At 39.5% G+C, this 22,294-nt stretch overlaps 1 protein-coding gene across 1 annotated transcript in view; it reads right to left on the reverse strand.

The window, feature by feature from the left end:
* Positions 1-22,294, reverse strand: part of grin2aa (glutamate receptor, ionotropic, N-methyl D-aspartate 2A, a) — a 197,798-nt gene that overhangs the window by 74,339 nt on the left and 101,165 nt on the right. The window contains exons 3-4 of the mRNA XM_004071747.5: positions 9,883-10,049; positions 1,096-1,524 (exon numbers count right to left, since the gene is read on the reverse strand). Of these exons, the coding sequence (XP_004071795.2) occupies positions 1,096-1,524; positions 9,883-10,049 (596 nt within the window). The remainder of the gene's footprint in view (positions 1-1,095; positions 1,525-9,882; positions 10,050-22,294) is intronic.

Raw genomic sequence — 22,294 nt, forward strand, 5'->3', positions numbered from 1 at the left:
TTTTTCTGATTCTTCTAAAAATTACATAAACTTGTTTTTAACCCCCCAGGCTACCAAAAAAAAGTTGTAATGAAGATACACAGAAAAGCCACTATTTTCTGACCAGGGTGGGAAGGCCAAAAGGGGGCATGAGGGCATGTAGCGGTCACTACACTGAGGGTGGGTCAAATGGAGGCGGCGAGGGCGGGGCGCCATACCTGCAAGCCATACAACAATGTTTGCTTTAAATTTATAAAGCAACTTCTTAAAACTCTGTGATCAATCTTCAAAGGCAAAATAGACCTCCAACTTTTGGCACATTTGGCAATTTTAGGATGAGTATTTCTCCTCTTTTGTGTCCAAAAATACCAATCGAACATTTCTTCACAAATATTCAAAGTGAAGCGAAACATACTGACATAACTGGTATCTTTCAAACTAGAAAAATATATTGATATACCTTTTTTTAGGCGATACAAGGAACAAAATCTTCATATCCAAGGCTGCAGTTTTAAGTGACTACTGAGAGAATATATTGTGGATTTCATATTTGTAATGACACCATCAAGTTCTGTCAATTGAACAAGAAAATATTAATTCCACACAAAATCGTTACCAATAAAAACAATATTGGGATGTAAACACGGTTTGTGCGTGTCTGTTCCCCCCATTTGCCAGATGGAAAGCAGACAGAGCTGGCAAGACCTGCAACATCTCCCACTGGCTGCTGCGGCACGAATCCATAACGGGAAGGAGAGCGCAGGAGAGGCGATGAGAGATGAAGGACAAAATGAGAGGGAAAGCAGAAAGACTAATCAAGGAGCTCCTTTGTTTGGGAGAGCACTCGTTTGCAGTGGCCCCATGCTATTATCCCAGTCTGAGTCTGTTTTTTTGCCTCTCAGTGTGCTGCCTTAAAAACTCCCTCATGCGTTTCTTTTTCTTTTTTATCTCAAACACAATCACTCCACCAAGCTTCCATTCAAAATCCAGTGGTGTCTTACCCATAAGTGAACGCAGTTTGTAAATTTTCTTAGTTATATATACAAACATAAAGCGGTGCACTCGAAAAACTTTGAAAAATATTGTTATCTTTACGGAAAATAAATGGTTTCTTACTTATGGAGTGCACTTGGAGGCAACTTGGTGGTCTTCTCCATTTGCCCGTAGCACGATGTCTTGGCTTCAGGGATGTCCCCATACTCTTCCAACATGGCTGCTGCTGCTGACGTTATGATTCCAAGACCATCACGAACTCGAGCCTCCAACGGGTAGTCCCAGTCGTCGTATGACACCGAGATCATTCCAGATGGAAATGCTTCTGGGGTTATTTCCGGGTTCCCTGTAGTGAGCGACGGGACGATCCAGATGTAACCAAATCCAGTTAAGCCCAGGGAGCGAGCCTCGTCCAGGATGTAGACCGCCTCATCTTTGGAGCAGTAGAGCAGAACCACCGGAGACTGGACTTTCTTAAGCATGATCTGGGACCGACTGTCCTCCTCCACTGCATCCAGAGTGATGATGTTCTGCAGATCCCAACCCACAAAACTAAAGCAGGAAGAGACAGAAATATTGAGATATAACGTAAATTAGTTACCGTTGAGGGTGGTTTGAATACATTTATGATCGCTGAACCATTTCTATAGACATTCTTACATTAAATGGTGTAACTCATAGCATTCCTAATCCTGTAGACTGCGCTACAAATGCTAAGAACTAGTTTACACACTACAATACAGTAGGTAGTATGTTTTGTTTTTCTTAGTTTACCATCCACCAATAAATGGAAAGAAGGGCTTGCCACCACTAATGGTGCTGTCTCAACCTCATAATGGTTAATATCATGTGTTTGTATCCATGGTCTGTCTTGTAGAGGACATTTAACTCTTCAACAATGGAGATAGCATCAGCAAGATCTAATTAACATAAAAACGTTCTCTGATATACTGTAAATCTTCGACCGTTAATGGGATCACTGTAAATCAATTGATTCTGACGACTTTTTATATTGGCTTTGCACTGTTATGCAACACTTCACTAAATTTAAGTGCTGCATACCAATGCAAAGCTGCTTTTCTCCACTTCACAATCCCCTGTAAACACATTGTTTGAGTGAGTGGTTGAAGAGTTACAATATTCCAAAGAATGTCAACACTGGAACTAAAACTCCTCTGCTAAAGACTCACTCTAATGAAAATTGGTGTTTTGGGTGTTTTTATGTGTTTTTGTAGCATTTCTTTCTCATGATGGAGGACATATTTAAAGAAAATTGAGATTAAAATAGCATTTCTGAGTGTTTCTTTATTTAAATTGTTATGAATCATCAGTAGACAAACAAAGGCTGTTTGGAAAAGATCCTATTTTTTGATGTTAAAAGTATGCTGGGCGGGCCACAAGCTCCCAGTACGTCTTTGTTTTCCTCAACTGAGCTGGAATCTGGTTCAGAGATGTACAGCTGGATAGCTTCAATATTACTCACCATTTTTGTTGCACTGGTAATGTTATGTTGGGGTTGATAGGAACAACAAAGGGATGGATGATAAGAAATGAAGGCAGGCTGACTTTACACCAAGAGTCCCACCCACAATTCTGAGATTTTTGATGAACTCCTGCCGCTCTGCAGAAACTATGTCCTAGACAATGATAGTTGTTTTTTTTTTAAATTTGGCTATAAATGGCATAATCAAAATGAAAGACGACTGGGAACAGTTACAGTAGATCAAAAGATGATCGGAGCTGGTCTTTAAATGGTTAGAGCAAATTATTTTGTGTATTACTCCAAATAAGTCCACATGTAGTAAAATAAACATATTATTACATACAAAAGACATTTTTATTTACGAACAACCTTTAAACAGAGTACATGACCTTTTGATTGACAGATGACAGTTGAATCGAGAACTCTGAAAAAACTTGTGGAGGGTGTATTTGTTCCACTCTATCAAATTTCTTGAGTTTCATTGACAAAATAGAGCAATACCTGTATAGCTGAAAAAACTGCTTTAAATCCACCCAAGACAAATTATTGGGTGACATCACAAACCACTATCTAATACTAGATTAAGCCAACTCTTTAAGTGGATCATATGGAGGTTTCCTGTCTGAGAACAGAATGTACCAACTACACCTAAAAAGGTGTCACTGTTTTATCGTCGGGAAAAACCAAAAATGTTGAAGGTGGACCTTTCTTTTACATGACATACCAAAAGAAAAGGAAAAGAATAAACAAGCTACGTCTGTTGTCAATGCGCAAATTCAGCAACACATGATAAAACAACGCGTCTGTAACATTTGCCACCAAGGAGGAAAAAAAAATGTTTTACTCCCCTTTATCATCAAAACCACACAGCTGAAGACTCCGTTTTACTAATTGAGAAAGAATAACAAGTTAGAACTAACATAACATAAAACAAGTCCTTATATTTAGATGGCATTTTTATGGCAGTTCTGGTGCCATTTAGCTCAAGAAGATAGACAAGGAAAGTAATAAGTGCTCATTAAAAAAAAGTCAATATATTCTTGTCATACATTGAGACTGGCTGCCCTTTTTCCCACAATGCTCTGAGTGATACTATATCAGGATCCCAGGACAGGGAGCTAAAGAGCAGCATGACTAAAGGTAGTAGCACTTTTCTTGGCAATTAAACACCATCATATGTCATAAACTGCCACAGACTGGCGTCAGGAGTTAGCAGTTAGCAAGAGGCAGGAGAGTGCAGGACCAACGTGAGTATTACAAAGTGTGACAGACATCAGGGAGATAGAGGGGAGCTGTAACCTTCATGTCGGGAATCCAGCAAACGACAAGCAGGGTAACGTGAGACTTGGGACTTGCCGTCATCTTCTTGTTGTCCAAGGGTATGACGGGTCTACATGTCTCAAAAGCCCAAGGCCAATAGTAGCCTAACGATGGCATGTAGCCTCTCACAATTGAGGAAGGAGACTCCATAACAACGACACTATTAATGGCCAGATGTAATTGTGTTTGGATAAAATACTTTGAGATTCAGCTTCCACTGAATGTTGATATTCAAATTAGTACTCCCTGATAACCAAATCAGTACATGACCTGTGTAATCAGTACTGTAGTTTGGCTCATATGCACTCCTAGATTTCAATCTTTGAGGAAAGCTACACAGTTGGAATGCTAAACTCCCGTCCAGACGTGTATTTTTGGTCAGATTAGAGCACCGGCACAGACACAAGGTGCAGAAAAAGCTAGTAAATTAAAGCAATTCCAATCGTCTGGACAAAGTATGTTGTGTCATTTAACCATAATGAACGAAAACATTAATGTGCCTCGGTTCAAATTCACTACACTCTACAAAGCACTTTAATTATTTCCTCAGGCACCTGCAGACTAACCAGTGGTTTTGAGCAAAAGTGTAATAAACACAGAAAAGACCTGCAGTGATGTTATAATGGAAAAAAAGAAAGTGGTTTGCAGTCTAGCATCTGAAAATGTGATTGTTTTCGTATTTTCCCAGTTTATTGAATGTATTGAAAATCTATTGGTGAATCAATCAATATAACTGATGGGAGCTAATTTGTGTTCCGGTTTCAGTAAAGGTTTGACAAAAGTTCACAGTTGCACAGTTTACACCAGAAATCCGCTGATTGTAATCAAGAAGGCCCACTTAATTCATCTAAGTTCCTTAAGATACCTACACACTGGCCGCGTGTGGCGAGTTCAAGAACGTGCTATACGCTGTTTCATGAAGAAGCATCCAGCTGATGACACAAGACAAGCAAGGAGATGCAGACAGGGGCTTTTTCTTTTTATGTTTTTTAACTGATTGCTGGCGTTTTTCCACCACCTACATTTGATAGAGGCTTGATGTTTCCAGAGTGGTGGGCAACTAAGGCAGAGGGAAAAACCGGCATGACTTGGAGAAGCAAATCAATAACTGAGAGGATGGTGGTGTTACCTCTTGAATGAGGTAGATTAGTGATAAAATCCACCGCTATGTGTGACCAGGGCCGTTGTGGTATAGGCAGTTGATGCAGGAGGCTGGCCTGAAGCTGTCGAGGCAACTTAGCCATTTGGCAGGATCCTCATTGTGGTCACGTACTCGGCTACGTACTGGGCTACGTCAGCCTAAGTGGCATTGAGTTCAGACAACTTATGTCCCACTGAACAGGAGCTAGGATCAGTGATGATGCCACAAGGGATTCTGGTGCAACAGGTTCTTTAGACGAGACAGTGCATCAGCCTTTCTGTTCTTGGACCCTGGGCAAAAAGTGATCAGGAAGTGAAAGCATGAAAAAAACAGGGACCACCGTGCCTACCGTGGGTTCAACCGTTTAGCGTACTTCATGTACTCCAGGTTCTTGTGGTTCAACCAGAGAGGGTTGAACCTACCCTTCGAGGAATGCCTCCACTCGGAAAACGCCTCCTTCATGGCAAGCATTTCCTGGTTGCCCACGTCATAGTTCTGTTCCACTTTGTTATGATTCCAGGAAAAGTAGGAGCACTGGAACATCTTGGCTGGCTGACCATTACGCTCTGAGAGCACAGTTCTGACTCCTGTGTTGGAATGCACACACCTCCACAATGAATCGCATGGTCGGATCCAGGTGATGGAGGATGGGCGCCTGGGTAAAGCGCTGTTTCAGCGTCCAGAATGCTTCAACGGGCGCTGGAGTCCAGAGCAGTCGCTCGGGAGCGTACTTCAGGGGAGAGGTGAGAGTAACTGTGCTGAAGTAACGAATGAAACACCGGTAGAAGTTGGCCAACCCGAGAAACTGCTGATGTCCTTTACTGTGTACCCGCAGTGTGGTCTTCCATTTATCCCCTGCTCGAATGCGGATGAGGTTGTAGGCACTCCTCAAATCCAGTTTCGTGAAGAAGTGAGTTGTGCAAAGCTGCTCCAGAGCTGCAGGAACCAGAGACAAGGGATAAACGTACTTAAGAGTCGCATCATTAAGGCTGCAGTAGTCGATACACGGCCTCAGACCGCCATCTATCTTTTTGATAAAGAAAAGCCGGCTGAGGCTGGAAATGTTGAAGGTTGGAGGAAGACCTTTGCTAACTCCTCTCAGATTTAGGCCAGCATGGCCTCCAACTCATGCTGAGAGAGCGTGAACACCCGTCCTCAGATGGGCATAGTTCCCGGCAGAATGGTACAGTCGTACGGCAGGTGTGGAGGGAGCTGTGTGGCATGCTGCTTGTTGAAGGTCCTCGTATTGAGCTGGTAACCCCTCTACCTCCCCTGTCACGCTGATCTCTGCGAGGGTGGTGGCTGCAATCGGCCTTGATGAAGAACAGTTTTCAAACTTTACTGCGACCTGAAGGCAGTGGAGGTGAATATGAGTCCGATCAGTTTATAGTCGGATCGTGCCTCTCCAGGATGACGGACCATCGAAGGGATCGATGGCAAAGTGGCGGAGAAACTAATGATGGTGATCCGATGAGATGACTACGATGTCCTGAGTCAGGAACCGGATCTGGCCCGACCCCAGGGGCCTTCCGTCGAAGGCGGTGACAGCCACCCGGGTGTCGCAATAGAGCAAAGGGACATCATGAGGATGAGCAAAAGCCAGGTCAATGAAATACCCCGCCATCCCAGATACAATCATAGCCTTTGTTTCCACTACGCGGTAATCAAAGCATAGGGAAATTGGAGTAAAGTTGAGAATGGGTTCACTCAGTAATTTTGCAGAGCATCGTGGGAGGCGATTGGTACAAGTGTTGCGAACACGGCCAGGCTGACCGCAGTAGAGGCAGGGGTTCTCCCAGAAACGCCTCGAGAATTTAGACTGGCTGAGACTACATTCTCTCCCTTTAGTTTACAGCCCCTCACACAACATTACAGGTGTAACAAAAATGGTGAGCAATATTGGAGCCATCCAGCTGTACAATTTTGAGCCAGATGCCAGCTCAGATGAGGAAAACAAAGACGTACATGGATTTATTTATCTACAAGTTGTTGCATCAGAATGGAGTAGTAGCTTCGACGTCACACCTTTCCAAGAATTTTTTTGTCTGCTCCTGATTTACAACTGTTTGAATGAAGAAATACTCAGAAATACAACTCTAAGCTTAATTTTCTTAATATTTTTCTTCTATCATGAGAAAACGGCTACAAGAACATGTGTAAAAAACACCAAAAATAAAATTTTGGGTCTTTGGAGTGGCTTTTTTAAAAGAAATTTAAGGTTTAAAAATGTCTTCTTAGTTAACAGGGTTCGTACACTTTTTTTTCAGCACTTTTACAAAACTTTTCCATTATCTTTCATAGAATTTCCCAAACAAAAATGAACACATTTCAGCCAGACTATTGTAGTGGGCACCGCAAAATCAAACCAAGACACATATTAATAAATCCAAGTATGTCTGCCTTGCCAATAAAATTGAAGCCACGTATCAACTGTAAATATACTTTATTCAATTGAAAAAAAAAAAAACATGGATGATATTTGTTTTATATCAATAATGTATTGGATTTATCTGTGCTTTTCCAGATGCTCAAAGCGCTTACAATGTGTCCATTATTCATTTACACTGGGTGATGGTAACTACTAATGTAGCCACAGCTGCCCTGGGGCAGAGGCATGGTTGCCAGTTTGTGCCTACGGCCCCTCTGATCATCACCGGGACATTCATACACATTCACACACCAGTGGAGCCACACTGGAGGCAGCCGACACAACAGTTGGCTGGGGGAAGCAGGGATCGAACCGCCGGCCCTTCAGTCATTGGACAACCTGCTCAACTGCCTGAGCCACTGCCGCTTTTTTTGATATTTTTTGTAATATTTTTAAGAAATCACTGATTCTTGAGAGTCAGGACAAAAGACCTTTAGAAAAACCGAATCTTTTCAAAGTACTGTTCATACTATTCAAATAAATGTTTTGATTTTCATCATATTTATTGTCTTATAAATTTTTAACCCTAATTTTTAATTTGATGTAAATGTTAAAGACATAATGTTTTTCAATGCTGTGACCTAATGCCAAGGAGAAGAGCAATAGCATAGGGCGCCTAATCAGCAGTCTTACATTGGAGCAAATATATCTTAAAAAAAAGTCATTATCTGGACAAAACATAACACCAGTATTCACAATTCCTTTAGATCTAACATAGTGAGTGAGTCAATACATTATAAGTCAATTATTATTATCCATAAAAAAAGACTTTTTATGTGGGACATGTTTTTTCCCAACTCTCAAGAATAGGTGAACTACAAAAGTAAAGAACAATAAACTTCCTAACCTCATCTGCTCATGAAAACTATAAGATGAGCTGCAAATAATAGTTGAAAAGCCACGAAGTGTCTGTGTCAAGGAGATGATCCGTTCTGTTAATGCGCCCGTCACCATATCGCCAGTCAGTTCCTCCTACTTACTTTATCCACTAAAACTACAGAACAAAACATTGGATGTAGTTCTATTGACCAGTATGGACTGTTTGTTCTTGTCTGTGGTGATGGAGAAAACGAGTCACAGCCGGAGTTTGCCTTGATGTGAAGAATGCATGTGAAGCTGCAGCGGCAGGCAGGGGTTGTCATTAAAGGACAGACAACAGTTTCTCAGTAACTCATCCTGTGTAATATCAAATACATCACAATAACTCATTATTGTTAACCCTTGTGCTATCCAATGGGGTCAAGATGACCATTGACATGTTATTCCTACAAAGGTGGATAAAGGTGAAGAGGATATCATGGAAACCAGTGAAGATCACAAATCAAATTTCAGCGCACTGTCTTGTGGGGTCTAGATGACCCAACTCCCAACGTTAAAGTGCTTAGGATATCACAAGGGTTTTAAACAAACGCTACAGAAATCACTGTTGTAGTCCTAAAAAAATATATTAAAGCGAATTCTGAAAGAAATGTGTTAAAAAAATCAGAAAATATTATAGCATAGTTGACGAAATTGACCACACCCAAAACGTTTGCGTCCAGCAGGTCACCCACAGACTTTACTGCTTTGTTTCCAATGTTGTTGCTGGGATTAACTCACAAACAAAATAAATATACAGTTCATACTGGGAAATATTTATTGCCTCCCCAATGTTTTGCTCTGTAATGTTAGTGGATAAAGTAAGTATGAAGAACGGCTTGGCGATATGGTGAAGAGCACATAAACAAAACAGATAATATCTATGACACAGACACTTTGTGGCTTGTCAACTTTTAATTGCAGCTCATCTTAATAATTGAATGCAATATGCTTTCACAGTAACGCCCTCATTGCCTGTTTTAAAAAGTTCTCTGACTAAAGCGCTATGCAAATAAAATGTATTATATTAAATCTGTCTTCTATGTTTTTATTAATTATTTTATTATATTAGCTCTGTTCTTATTAACTGTTTTTGCTCATGTGTTGTAAAGCGTCTTTGTGTGCCATTTAAAGCGCTATACAAATACAATTTATTATTATTATTATTATTTGACTGCCTGACTTCTGCAGCGTTTGGCAGCTGTCGCTGCTCACCAGCCCCGCTTCTCTCATGCTGCTTATGTCGAAAGACTTGGAGCAAAGTCTGCATTTTGCACATTTCTGGTGCAAAATGCATTTCAGGGTCTTTCAGTAGGCACAGTTGATACCTCTCCTTAAGAAGTCACTTGTTAACATTTTGTAGCATTTCACGATAGTAAGGTGAAAGCGCCATGCGTTCAACTGACGACAGCTCAAACTGCTTTACGGCAACATTAATTCCCATCCCCGATCGCGTGAGGTTGAAGTCTTAGCACAATTTAAATAAGAATCTCATGTTAAACTATTTTTTAACAATTTTTTTGCATCTAAAATATAAAATTATCATGTTTTTTCCAAACCTTTACAGATGATGTCGATTTTTACAAACTTTTCAAGGACCTAGAAATTGTATTTTCAATTTCCAAACCTTTTCTAGGTTTTTCATGACTGTACAAACCAAAGACTGAGAAATTTTCCCACCTGTTGTCCACTGTGGTTTTTAGGATGTTTATGAACTCCTGATAGCCGGGAAACTTTGATGTGACAATTGAGAAGATGTGCCAGTCATACTCCTCCATGATGTTCAGCATCAGCAAAGCCTCCTGCTGGATGGAAGCACCAAACTGGAAGAAAGTCGACTTTACATCCTGAAGACAAAAGCAGGAGAGACAAAGAGGGGAGAAGTGAAAAATTAAGAAAGATATTATTATTATTATTGGGTCACAGTTGAAAACCTTTAATTCCATTTTGATACATCTTTAGGCACAGTCACACTCACTCCTTCTCCTTCAGCTCATCTAATAAATTTCAGTTGCAGTAAAATGCATGCACAAGAGCCCCAGAACAATTCAATTAGGAATAAATTGGATCGGAGAGGTACAGACAGGCTGCAGAACTCTTGTTCTGGATTCCACTCCATAAAACCTGAGAATCATTTAACACCTAACTCGGATGTGAGCTCGGATGGTGCAGACAAGCACTTTCATTTATCATTTAAAATGATTTAATGTCATGTCATTAGTTGAAATGGGACAAAATCTACCAGGATGAACTACAGATCAGATTAGCACACCAAAAAAAAAAAAAAAATGGAAATATTAACGCTAATAAATCTGTTTGTCTGCTGGGACCGGTTTTAGCTAATGCAGATACATTAGTAGAAAATGTTTGATGGTGTGTGAAACACGTCTGCAGCGACTCTCTACAGTGTCACTAAAGTGGAAAAAAAGAGCCGTCATGTGTTTGTATGATAAGCCATTTAATGCTTATTTTCTTAGATATTTTAACTAGCTTGCTAGTTCAACTGCAAACTTATTCATTTTTCAGTGGATTTCTAAAATCAAACAACAAACTGCAACTAAACTAAAAGCACAATTATCTAACACAATACAATTTTACTCCAACCCCTTTAATTTAATTAATTTTCTAATATTAATTTCATTAATATATAGAGTTTCTCTTTATATATAGATAAAACAATTTAACCAAAAATCTTTACTGACCAGTTTGCTGTTTCTCACCAAGATTGAAAATGTTTTACTTGCATTTTGGTTGTAATCCATTGATATTTTTAAAAACATGTTGATCACACACCATTCAGAAAGATTTACCACGCTATGGCCACCCCACTGAGATCTACGGCCAATCCCGGTGACCCCGGTAAAAATGTCCCAAGCACGTCGTCACACTCTAAATCTCAGGAGCAGGCCTGCCATGCCACTAGGTGGTAAAAAGCCACATAAATTACATCGGGATGCCTGATTGGTGACTTACAAACTGTGGCCTTCTTGGCAGGAATGTCCTGTTCTTACTGGGCCTGTATGGGTTTTCTATATGGTTTATGGGGGATTTGTATTAGTTTTCAACTTTTAGCAAACAGAACCTTCTGTGCTGAATCAGTGAAACTGTTGGGTCACTTTTCCTAAACTTTGGTTGCATCACGGTATTAGTTGATTAGAACTTACCATAAACATGTAAACTTGTTTAGGCATCCTTTCAGGGAAACCTATTCCTCATCAAAACAGATATGATCTTTTACCCACGGAACTATAAATTATTACATTTATACAGTTTTTCTAAAAAGATCACAAACCTTTTGCCTTAGTCACATGAACCTGTACGGTGGTTGACTCTTATGGGTACTGGGGTTTTTTGGGTTGTCCAGTTGCCCGTGGAAAGTTGTAGATAGGAGTGGCTGCATCTTAAGGGGAGTGAATGTGTGTCTTGTATATTCCTTTATACTCATATGGCCACCTTAAGGGATGTCATGAAAATGGGATAAACCATGGCCGTGTGTGTGGTAAATGTATCGTAAAGTATTTGTAAGGATAATGTAAGTAACACAAACTTAAAACACATGGGCAATGCTTTTGTACAGTGCCCTAACAGCACACTCTGGCTCTTAGTAAGGCGTGTGCACTGACTCTTTACTGGCCACTCTCAAATTCTGCACGCATGGGGTGTGCGGGTGATACCTAAGTGCCCCTTGGATGTCCACACAAACTAAACTCTGACTGTCTAATTTCCTTATTGCTAACACTGCATCCAGTCCAGCTCTGATGGGCGGCTGCATCTTTACGTAACTCAAAAAGTGCGACGTCGGAGCGAGGCTAAATAAATTGCGGGTTATCGCGTGAACCTACGTTAGTTTGGCGACTCAAGAGGTCGGCAGCAGAGCCTGCTGCAGCCGTCCGTCACCAATGTGAGCCATTAGACCGCTCCGGTGGCTGTTCCAGAGCTGGACTGGCTGCAGTGTGGGACCCTCGCACAGTTTTTTTAGAGGGTTGGAAAAATGAAAAATCCGTAACTTCCTGCGTCTCATCTACTTCATCCCCAATTACCCCAACATGTTTTTTCAGTGTCCACTCTGACCCATAGAAAAATATGTGCATGAACATTTTTACTCTATGGGCTCACAGTGGTCAATGATCCCATTTTTTTTCCGCGACCACCTGCATACCCCGTACAGATTTGCCCCCTTTTACAATACAGCCCGTATCCACCCACTAGGGCAGTAATGACTAAGGCATGACTGTGATGGACTGCATTGATACAACACCAAGACACAATGAAACAAACAAAATTAAAGTGTAAAAACAACATCAAAAAACAAGGGCACGCCTGGTAGCTTTCATTGTAGTGAGAAAAATACGTTGTGTGAGCTGCCAATCAAATGATTTATTGATAAGTCACAGTACATCCACAACAGGTTCTATGGCAATTTACTGGCCTGTAGGTATTTGCATTCATAATAGCAATGAATAAATAGGTTAGCAATTATTTTGAAAGGAAAATTGCAGCTCAATGATGTTATATTCATAATTCCATTACATGCTTCCATTTAGCTGATGCTTCAATATCATTTGGCTTTTACCCTTTTAACACTTTTACTTTTTTTAAGGGGGGGGGGGGGGGGCATGTGACAAAGGTCAGACAAAGTTGATGCTGATAAAAAAGCTTTAACTTCAGCTGTGAGTTCAGAAGCTCCATAAGTAAAGGAGGAGTGATTTTTTTTTTTACCCTGAGCTTGCTCTCATTATTTCAGATGTAATAAATCATCATTAAGGAGACTTTGAAACTTTAAGGAGGAAGCTTTGCCTCTTGCTCTGCTTTTAACTCTTAATAGTTGCATGCAATTCGCTTTACCTTTTTGTTGTTTTAAATTTTTTTAATCACATGAAAAGCTTCATTGCTCATTGTCTGGCAGGTTTAGGGAGGGACGAGTATATACAGCGAGATCAGCTTTTCCTGTCTTAAAAATCTTTGTAAATTAATTTCCAAGTATGTTATCTGGGAGATTTATTCAGTTTTCTATGGGGCTAAGTGTTCTCCTTAGGCTCCCTCTCGCCGTGCAGCTTTGCGTGTGCGTGAGCGCTCTGATGTGGTCGACGCTGAAGCGATGTTCGAGCATGGTGGGACATGAGGGAGGTCATGCTATAAGACTTGTCATTCCCTGTCTTCGTCACAGCAGCTGCAGATACTCCCACACTTCGCTGCAACACACCAAGAACTGTTCACAAGGCCACTCGCGAAAATATGCAGAATGAGGTCAAACATTTCCTTGTGGCTGTTTATGGAACTCTGCAATTTAGAAGTGCTTCCTGATTTTTTTTTTTTTGACATCAAACTCTCAGATATTGATTACGGTAAAAGAATGTGTTTAGAAAATGTGTTTATATATTATATATATATTATATATATATATATATATATATATATATATATATATATATATATATATATATATATATATATATATATATATATATATATATATAATATATAAACACATTTTCTAAACACATTCTTTTAATCAATACCCAAAAAAAATATGAAAGCATATTTTTTAGGTAAAAGTTATATTTATTTCATAAACAGGGGCATCACTTCGAAATTTGTTTTATTTAAGTGTTTCTTTATATTTGTTGTTTAAAGTTAACATTAAATGAATTTTAAATTAAAAGACATATTTATTTAGATAATTGTTATAATTTATCCATAAACAGGGGCAGACTTTCAAAGTTTTCTTATTTGTTTAAGCTAACCTTATTAAGCAAAGATTGGCTTAACACACAAATGTGTCTTAAAATCACAAAATAAAAAATGTAAACTTATAATTTCTTTTAGATTTTCTTTTCTTTTTAGACAACAGGCAAAGTTTGTCAGTTTGATTAGAATATTATGAATTGGTTTACATTATTGGGTAAAAAAGAATCACTTTAATTCTGAACTACATTTATCCCGCAAGTGCTGTCTATGTGCATCATTTTAACTTTAAAAAACTTTTCTTTTCTCTCTAAAGAAAGTTTCTTTTACTTTACTTTCCAAACGATAAAAGTGTCTACATCTTGTTCTCCCTAAAAGGGGAAAACATTGAATCCATCCCAGGAGAGGAAAGATACAGAATAAAACCTTGGCTCTGATCTTACAGTAATAAGCCATGGCTTCAGAACGATTGGTTTAGTGAATGACAATCGATTGTCTTTGCGCTATGCAGTTTTCTTCTGGAAAACTTTGATTTCTGGTCTTCTTGCCAGTGTTGCTTCGTCCACAGGCCTGAACATTCCAGCAGACTCAGCATTTTTGCAGCTTAAGCACTGCACTCTGTGACAGCAGCCACACCCACTGGAACATTATAATCTTCTGGACTGCAAAGGTTTGGAGTAATGCACAAGATGGAGATGAAACTGGATTAAGGTTCAGTTACATTAAATAACCTTTGTTTCCAGCATTTCCGGATGTTTTTCTAACAAAAGAAATGTAAGAAATCCGCTCTGATAAACATATTTCAGGCTTACATACATTTTTTTTTGGTACAAACTGGACTGAGTTTAATAAATTATTTTTTTCTTGTTTCGTAAATCTTCTGAAATCATAATTTGATGTTATCCTTAAGTGACTGAATTTATTTGGGAATGATGGGCAGAAAGACAACAATGAGTTATGAGCTGCGATGTCAGACAAAAACAATCATGCATTTCACTCTTTGTACGTAGGACATGTTTTCTTTTCATTCACACTTTTAGTCAAAGATGTTTACATATGAAAGCCACATTCTTTGTCTACCCCCCACACCTCCATCATTCTTTGCGAAATGTCCCACGCTGTTGCGTAACTCGCGCACACACACACACACACACCTGCCCCACGAGGCAGGACAGCACGTCTGCACGGAGATCGAGGAGGGGGTTTAAAAATAGCAGTGCTCATATCCTCTGCCTCTGAAAACGTCATGAACTGTCTGATCTGATAACACACTAAACACACACACACAAATAAACACTCACAAATGAGACAGATGAGCCTGTCAGGAGGTGTTAGTTGACTTTTGGTAGAAAAGCAGCAAGTTTATGGCAAAACCTGTCTATAATATCCTGTCACTGCCATGGATTTGCTGTCTGCGGCAGCTTCGCTGACTCCATTGAGAGGAGGAGGAAGAGAAATGACAAAGATTCCTCTGTGGCCAGTTTCTAAATATAAAACAGCAAAGCACCAAAATAGCAGCAGAAAAACAAAAGACTAAGCAATAACTGTGAGAACAAACGGAAAGGAAACACGAGCACAGATGAGAGGCGTCACTATTACCATCGTTTAGGTGTCACAATACAAAATGTCTTTTACAAGAGGGTTCCTTCATATAAGCTCATCAGTCCTTCATAAAACGTTATTATACGACAGTTCAACTGCTTATATGAATTTTTTGGATGACTTTTTAAAAATGTCTGAAAGGTGGGAGCAGAGATGAAAGACAAAATATCATTGGTGAATGAACTGCAAAAGTACTGCTAGTATATATGTATGTATGAAATGTATGACAGTAGGGGTGTCCAATTTCAGGTCTCGAGGGCCGGAGTCCTACATGTATTTTATTGGCCAAACACACCTGATCCAGGCAATCAACGGCAGATAAGGCAGGATTTCTAAAAAACAAACAAAGGGAGGCCGGACTCCGATGCTTTGATTTGGACACCCCTGATGCAGAGAAACATGTCTATCTATTTATCTATCTGTCTGTCTGTCTGTCTGTCTGTCTATATTAATAGCGGAATTAGCTATTAATGGGACAATTGCCATGACAAGACCCTACTCAGCTCTGGCAATTGAGCAGGTCGTCCAATGATCGAAGGGTCAGCGGTTCGATTCTCGCTCTCCACAGTCAACTGTCTTTGCGTCCTTGGGCAAGACGGTTCTTTTTCCTTGCCTCCAGTATTGCTCCACGGATGTGTGGATGCGTATGAATGTCCCGGTGATGGTCAAAAACGTAATTATACAATTAGGTCTCCATTTATTTGTGTAAATAAGAATATTATATAAACACAAACCTTTTTTTGCTACAAAAAAAGATCTGCTGAGTTTATTGTGTGCTAAGAGATGATAAAGTAATCTTAAAGAGATATGCATACATTCCAAATATAAGCCGTATTTGCAGAACTAAAGCCTATTCAGAGAACTAAATAACACAGATGTGAAAAATCAAGTCCGCTCAGTCGCATAATCTCTCAGAATAAATATCATTACTCTGAAAGAGTTGGTGCAGTAATGTCTTTTACTTAAAGCAAATGTCTTCTGCGAAAGTTGATTTAAGCTTCACAAGATTGCTGTGTTTTAGAAGCAATAAAGCGACCTCTAATCTGCGCTCTAGAGGAGAAAAATAAGTGATTTTAAATTGTCTTGTTTTTTATTTTATTTTGCAGAAAGAAACGTACTTTAGTTCCTTTGTTTGTGTTGAATAATGATTATTGGGAGAAGTAGGCTTTAGCTGCTGCAGACGCAGCAGCACTCCGAGACAAAGAGTTCATTAAAAGGAAGGGCTGCCTTTGACGTCAAGCAAGAATATTTTTGGCACAGAAGCAGTCAAATTTAACAGATAAGAGACAGAGGGCGGAAGAGACCTATTCAGAGTTGATACACACCGCAACTGTGTTTTTGTGTGTGTATCTGGATGTGTGTTTGTAATAATACTATAAGGACCCCTTGTTCCTCACTGTTTGTTGTAATATTTGCTCGGAATTCCCTTGAATTTTTGCCAGTTCTCCTTCTGTATTTATCTTTTTGTCACTTCCTGTTTTTATAAGGTCAGCTTTAATCAATGACTTTGGGCCCAAACTTTGATTCAAATGGGGAAAAAAGGCTTAAGTTAGGTGATTTTACGATGAACACAGTGAAAAACCAGATGAACACATTTAAAAAAGGAAGTAATACAAATGTACTTTTAAAGTCCCACTCCAGTCATCTTTTGATCCATTGTAAAGCGTTCCCAGTGGTCTTTTCATTATGATGATGCCGTTTTTAACCAAAATCAAAAAACCTGGGTCAATTTCTAGGGCACAGTTTCTGCAGAGCAGCAGAGTTTCATGAGAAATCCGCCTCTGAATTTTGGTTGGGATCTAGTGCAACCCCCTCCCCATCGTCCCCTTGCATCTGAATGGGGCAGAACAGGGAGCTTGTGGCCGGCACCAGCATGTTTTCTACTTCACTAATACAATCTTTTTTAAACAGCATTTTTTCCTCTGCTCCTAGTTCACAATGATTTGAATAAAGAATAAATATATATATGAATAAAGATACACTCAGAAATGCAATTTTGAACTTAAATTTCTTTATAAATATCCTCCATCATGATAAAAATGTCACCAAAACATATTAAAAACATCAACAACATTTTCAATGGAGCAGGACTTTAAATAACAGTTCATATAGACCATTAATTTAGTCTTTCGTTTGTTTTATGCTTGAATTTATTATACTTTTGTGACTCCTTATAAATCCATTAACAGTCTCTGCGGACATGAAGGGTTTAAGAATCCATCTCAATCTTTTTTCTTTCCTTCTGCAGCTCTTGATATTATCTGTGATGCATTTCAAGCTTTTCAAGTTCTCTTTGAAATGCGATGGTTTTAACATGCAAAGGACCGCTGTCACAAAAGACAGATATAAAGCTTTCCTCTGTGACTACTTTTGCATTTTCTACCATCAGCTTTGTTTTCTTTAAAACTTTCCTATTCGTTCACTTTGTTCTTCCTCTTTTGCCTTAGTTATCCCCTTAAAGATCACATCAATGAAAATCCTGTTTTTGCTGTTCTTATGGCCTTTTTATCATGATGTATATTGACAATAAAGCTTAAAATTGCATTTATAAATATATTTCATTAGTCAAATTACGAAACAAATGCTGTTTGAAAAATATTAAAATTCTGACGTAGAAAATACAGGGCGACACGCTCCATGCTCCGCCCCATTCTGCCACAGACCACTGTATACAAATCTGGATGAATTTTTACACGAACAAGTTGATGCAAGATACTGTGTGTGTGCACACACACAAAGACATGCTTCAAGGGGTAACCCTACACTCTACACTGTGTTGTGCACATTTAGCCCGTACACTCCTCAGAGGTAGGCCACACTTCGGGAAGCCTTTTGTGTCTGTGTGTGTGTGTGTTTGTGAGTGTGTGTCTGCCCCAGGGGGCTATGTATCATGCTGAGCTCATTGCAAAAGACACAAACAGCATAATATAAACTTCAGCTCAAGCAGAGTGAAAGAACACCGACTACATCAGAGAAAAAAACACACACAAAAAAACAAAGAGATCAAAAAAATCCTCAAAGGCCATATTTACACAGAAACAAAACACCTGGATCGACACTTAGAAGAAAAGGGCAGCATGTAGCGCTGAAACAACCTTTCCTAAAAACATTAGAATTCATTGGATTCAGCTTTTAGACACAAACGCAACATAAAACTGCATTTTTTAGGCATAAAAATGCATCTAAATTCAAAATCAAACCAAAAAAAATACTGGTTTTTAAGTAAGTGCATGTTTAAAATCCCCTCATTTAAGGTGGAATTGTGGCCCTCAGTTCCGAAAGTTTCCCCCCTGCAGAAATATGAGGGTCATCACTAACTTAGCTGGCAGTATGAGTGATGGATCACTGTTTCCTCTGAAAGACCTGGAGACCTACTTTGGAAAAGGATATGGAAAAAAAGAATAAAAGAGGGAGGGCAAAGATGGGTGGGATGAATGGCAGGAAGATAGATGAGAGGGCGGGAATGAGGTGGGAATGGATGAGCAAAATAGAAGTAGAAGGAAAAAGACAGGGAGATCTGTGCCGAATGTCCACATTATTGTTCTTTCTGGTCAGTCCTGATAGTCCAGTTAGTCCAAAAGTTGAATGCAGGAAATTCAAATTATGGGGATAAAGGAGGCAGCAAAGCTGCAGGAACAAAAAATAACCCCAGTTCTCTGCTTCTGTTTCTGCTGAGCTGCACACAAATACATCCTCAATGTGGAAGAACACAACTTTCTCTCACAAAAAGCAGTGTAAGAGTGGTGTCCTGAACCCCAATGTAATCACTAAGCTTTCCCATTTCTATGTGATTGACTGCCAGCAAAGCCTACGGCACAATTGGCTGCGCTTCATAAGCTGAGCATACGGACGGCATCCCTGGGAGGAGTCCATCAGATGATATCTGTTAAACGTTGCAGACACACACTAACACACATACAAACCCACAGGTTTTGAGGGGAACTCCCTAATGCCTAATGTACCTTTCGTGATCCCAGATGGATCGCTTAAATGTTGCTCAATAGCAACGGTGAAGGGGCGAATGAAAAAAGACGAGATAAGTAATTCATAGAAAATCAGCTGGTAGTGATTGGAGGGAGGTCAGACATGGAAAGGGAACTGAAATCTGTATCATGAAACCCAAATGAGGAAAACAATAAGTCAAGGGATTAGGAAAACAGGAAAGTTTAGGATTCAATGACCTGCGTGTTCTTACTTCCCAAGCATAGCGTGCTATTAATCACTTCAAAACTTCAAAAATGTCAGTGGGTTTTAAAACGGGAACACTTTATATATTATTTCCTTCTGGTTGTGCTTAGTGATGTTGAAGTACTTTTGAGAGGCGCTCTGTCAAAATGTTGGGTTTTATTGTAAATATGCTAACGCGACTAACATGTAGCGTGTCAGACTGTTTTTTTTTAGTTTACGTGTTACTTACAAGGTTGGAAGTAAGCATATTTGCAGAGACATTTGTTTTAGCGATATCAATCTGTTTTTTTTTTTTTACGTGTTGCAAGCAAGGCGGGGAGTTGGAGTTATTGTGAAGACACTAACACGGCTAACGTATCTTTGTCAGACAGTGTTTGTTTTTGTTTTGTTTTTAACAGCAAATTAAAAGTTTGGAAGATAGCTTAGTCACAGTAACATATGTTTTAGCTGTATTAGTCTGTGTTTTCTTTTACAACTTGTAAACAAGGTTGGAAGTATTGTAAATGCGCTAGCACGGCTAAAATGTACATGTCAGACTGTGTTTTTTTTATGTTACTAACAAGGTTGGGAGTTAGTATAGTTGCAGTAACATTTGTTTCAGTGGAATCACTGTTATTTGTATGTGTTGCAAACAAAGTTGGGAGTTACAGGTATTGTAAAAACGCTAACGCAGCTAATGTGTTGCAGTGTTTGGGTTGTGTCCGAATTCCCACCCTAACCTCTAACTACTAAAAAACGATATAGTGCTGCACTATGTAGTGCCGGGAATTTTAAAAGCAATTTGGACACCATGCTCACAATTTATTTATTTTTATGGCGGATATGACGTCATCGTTTTCACAAAGGTAAAATCTAATTTAAATGAACGTTTTGCAACAATTATTTATGAATCCACTGTCTTCTGAATGTAAAAACGTTGATGGTTTATCAAAAAAATACATTTAAATACATTTTTCTGGTAAAAAAAAGGTCAAGACGCAATGCATTGTGGTCTATATTTGCCAATCTAGCGAGCATCGATGCACACTGCTTTTTCGCAGAGACTTCTAGGAAATGTCCAATAATGCATTGCTCTTGAATGATTTATCATTTGAAAAAAGTATGTACATTTATTTTTTATTAATAATCCCCGTTTTCATCATTAGAACACAGTAAACTCATAAATAGTTTTCGTAAAGTTTTCATATTTTTTGGGTTTTCACTTCAGCAAATGGGTGACATCATATTTGGCGTTATAACAAAATAGTGAGCATGAGTCCAAATTACATTAAAATCCTGGGCCCACACCAATTAGTCTTTTAGCAGTTAGAGAGAAGTGAAAAGTGTTTCATTCAAGCTTTTTTACTAGACTGTGTGCCTTCAGGCTCATTACTGGTGGAACAATATGTTAGCACATTTTTAAAGGACATTAAAAACCAGAGATAAATGTGCAGTTTGGGAGTATTTCACATAGGATTTCTTCCTTTTCTCATCTATGTTTTAGTTTATAGACAAAGGAAGTGGGTGGGCAGCGTTTTCCTAGGGTGACCTTTAACAACCCCCCCCCCCCACACACACACACACTCACACAACTAGAAAGTGTTGCAGTAACCATTTTGACCACTAGGCTATGGTTCCTCTTAAAGTCCCTCTCTGGTGAAAACCATGTCTTTTGAGTTTTTAACATGTACTTGTGGCATATTTCTTATGAAAGAGAACAAATTTAATAAAAAATTGTTTCCTTATTGCATTTCTGAGTATTTCTCCTTTTTGAGCGCTGTCACTCAAAAGCCACTCGGTTTAAATTAATGAGTGTTTTTTATGTCACAATGGCCCAATTGCGCATGAGCACAACATAAGCTCACTGATCTGCCCCATCCAGCGTGCACACACTCAGGTACAAGAAAAGAGAAGACTGAACATTGCTGTGTTGCCCACACGTATTTTAAGTGCGTCCAAGGCTGGATTCTGTTGTTGGCCGCACGTATTTAAAATTAAGTTTAAAGTTAAAGTCCAAAATGTGTTCTACGTGATTTGTGTTCTCGCTCTGACAGAATTTGAATGCTTGCTGTCCTGCATTAACTACAGTGGGTAAAAATAAACACAAAAAATAAAATCAGGGGACCTTTTTTATTATTGCCTCAAGGAAAATAGGAAAAGTTCCGGAGGCCCGAGCAGACTGGCTCACCATCCTGCAGTGGGTCTCTGCCTGGCAGCCAGCTCGCCTCCCGGGAGCCGGCTTAGTGAACAGGATCGCTCCAGCTTCAGTGGCCCTGAGACAGACTGTCCAGGGGGTGCCCGCCTTCAAACGGGTACCAAATCACGCAGCTGCCCGACCTTTGCGCCTTACGCGTCACTCAAATCGCGCCGCTGGACCTCAGATCACGTCTGTACCATTGACTTAATATTGAAACTGGCGGCCTCTACCGCAAATCGCATTTGGTGTGAACGCAGCTTTACCATAACCCCTAATCCTTAAACCTTCCTCTGGGTCCATGCAACCAAGAAAAAAGTTCCGCACTAGGCCCTACTATTTTCAGGTATTTGGAAAATTATTTGTGAATAGTCACTTTCTTTCTGGCATTTCATTTCATTCCTGTGCGAGGTAATTCAACGATTTTCACCGTTTCTGAGACTG

Source organism: Oryzias latipes, chromosome 8, assembly GCF_053564925.1.
Source record: "Oryzias latipes strain Hd-rR chromosome 8, Olatipes_Hd-rR_3.1".
Classification (NCBI taxonomy): Eukaryota; Metazoa; Chordata; class Actinopteri; order Beloniformes; family Adrianichthyidae; genus Oryzias; species Oryzias latipes.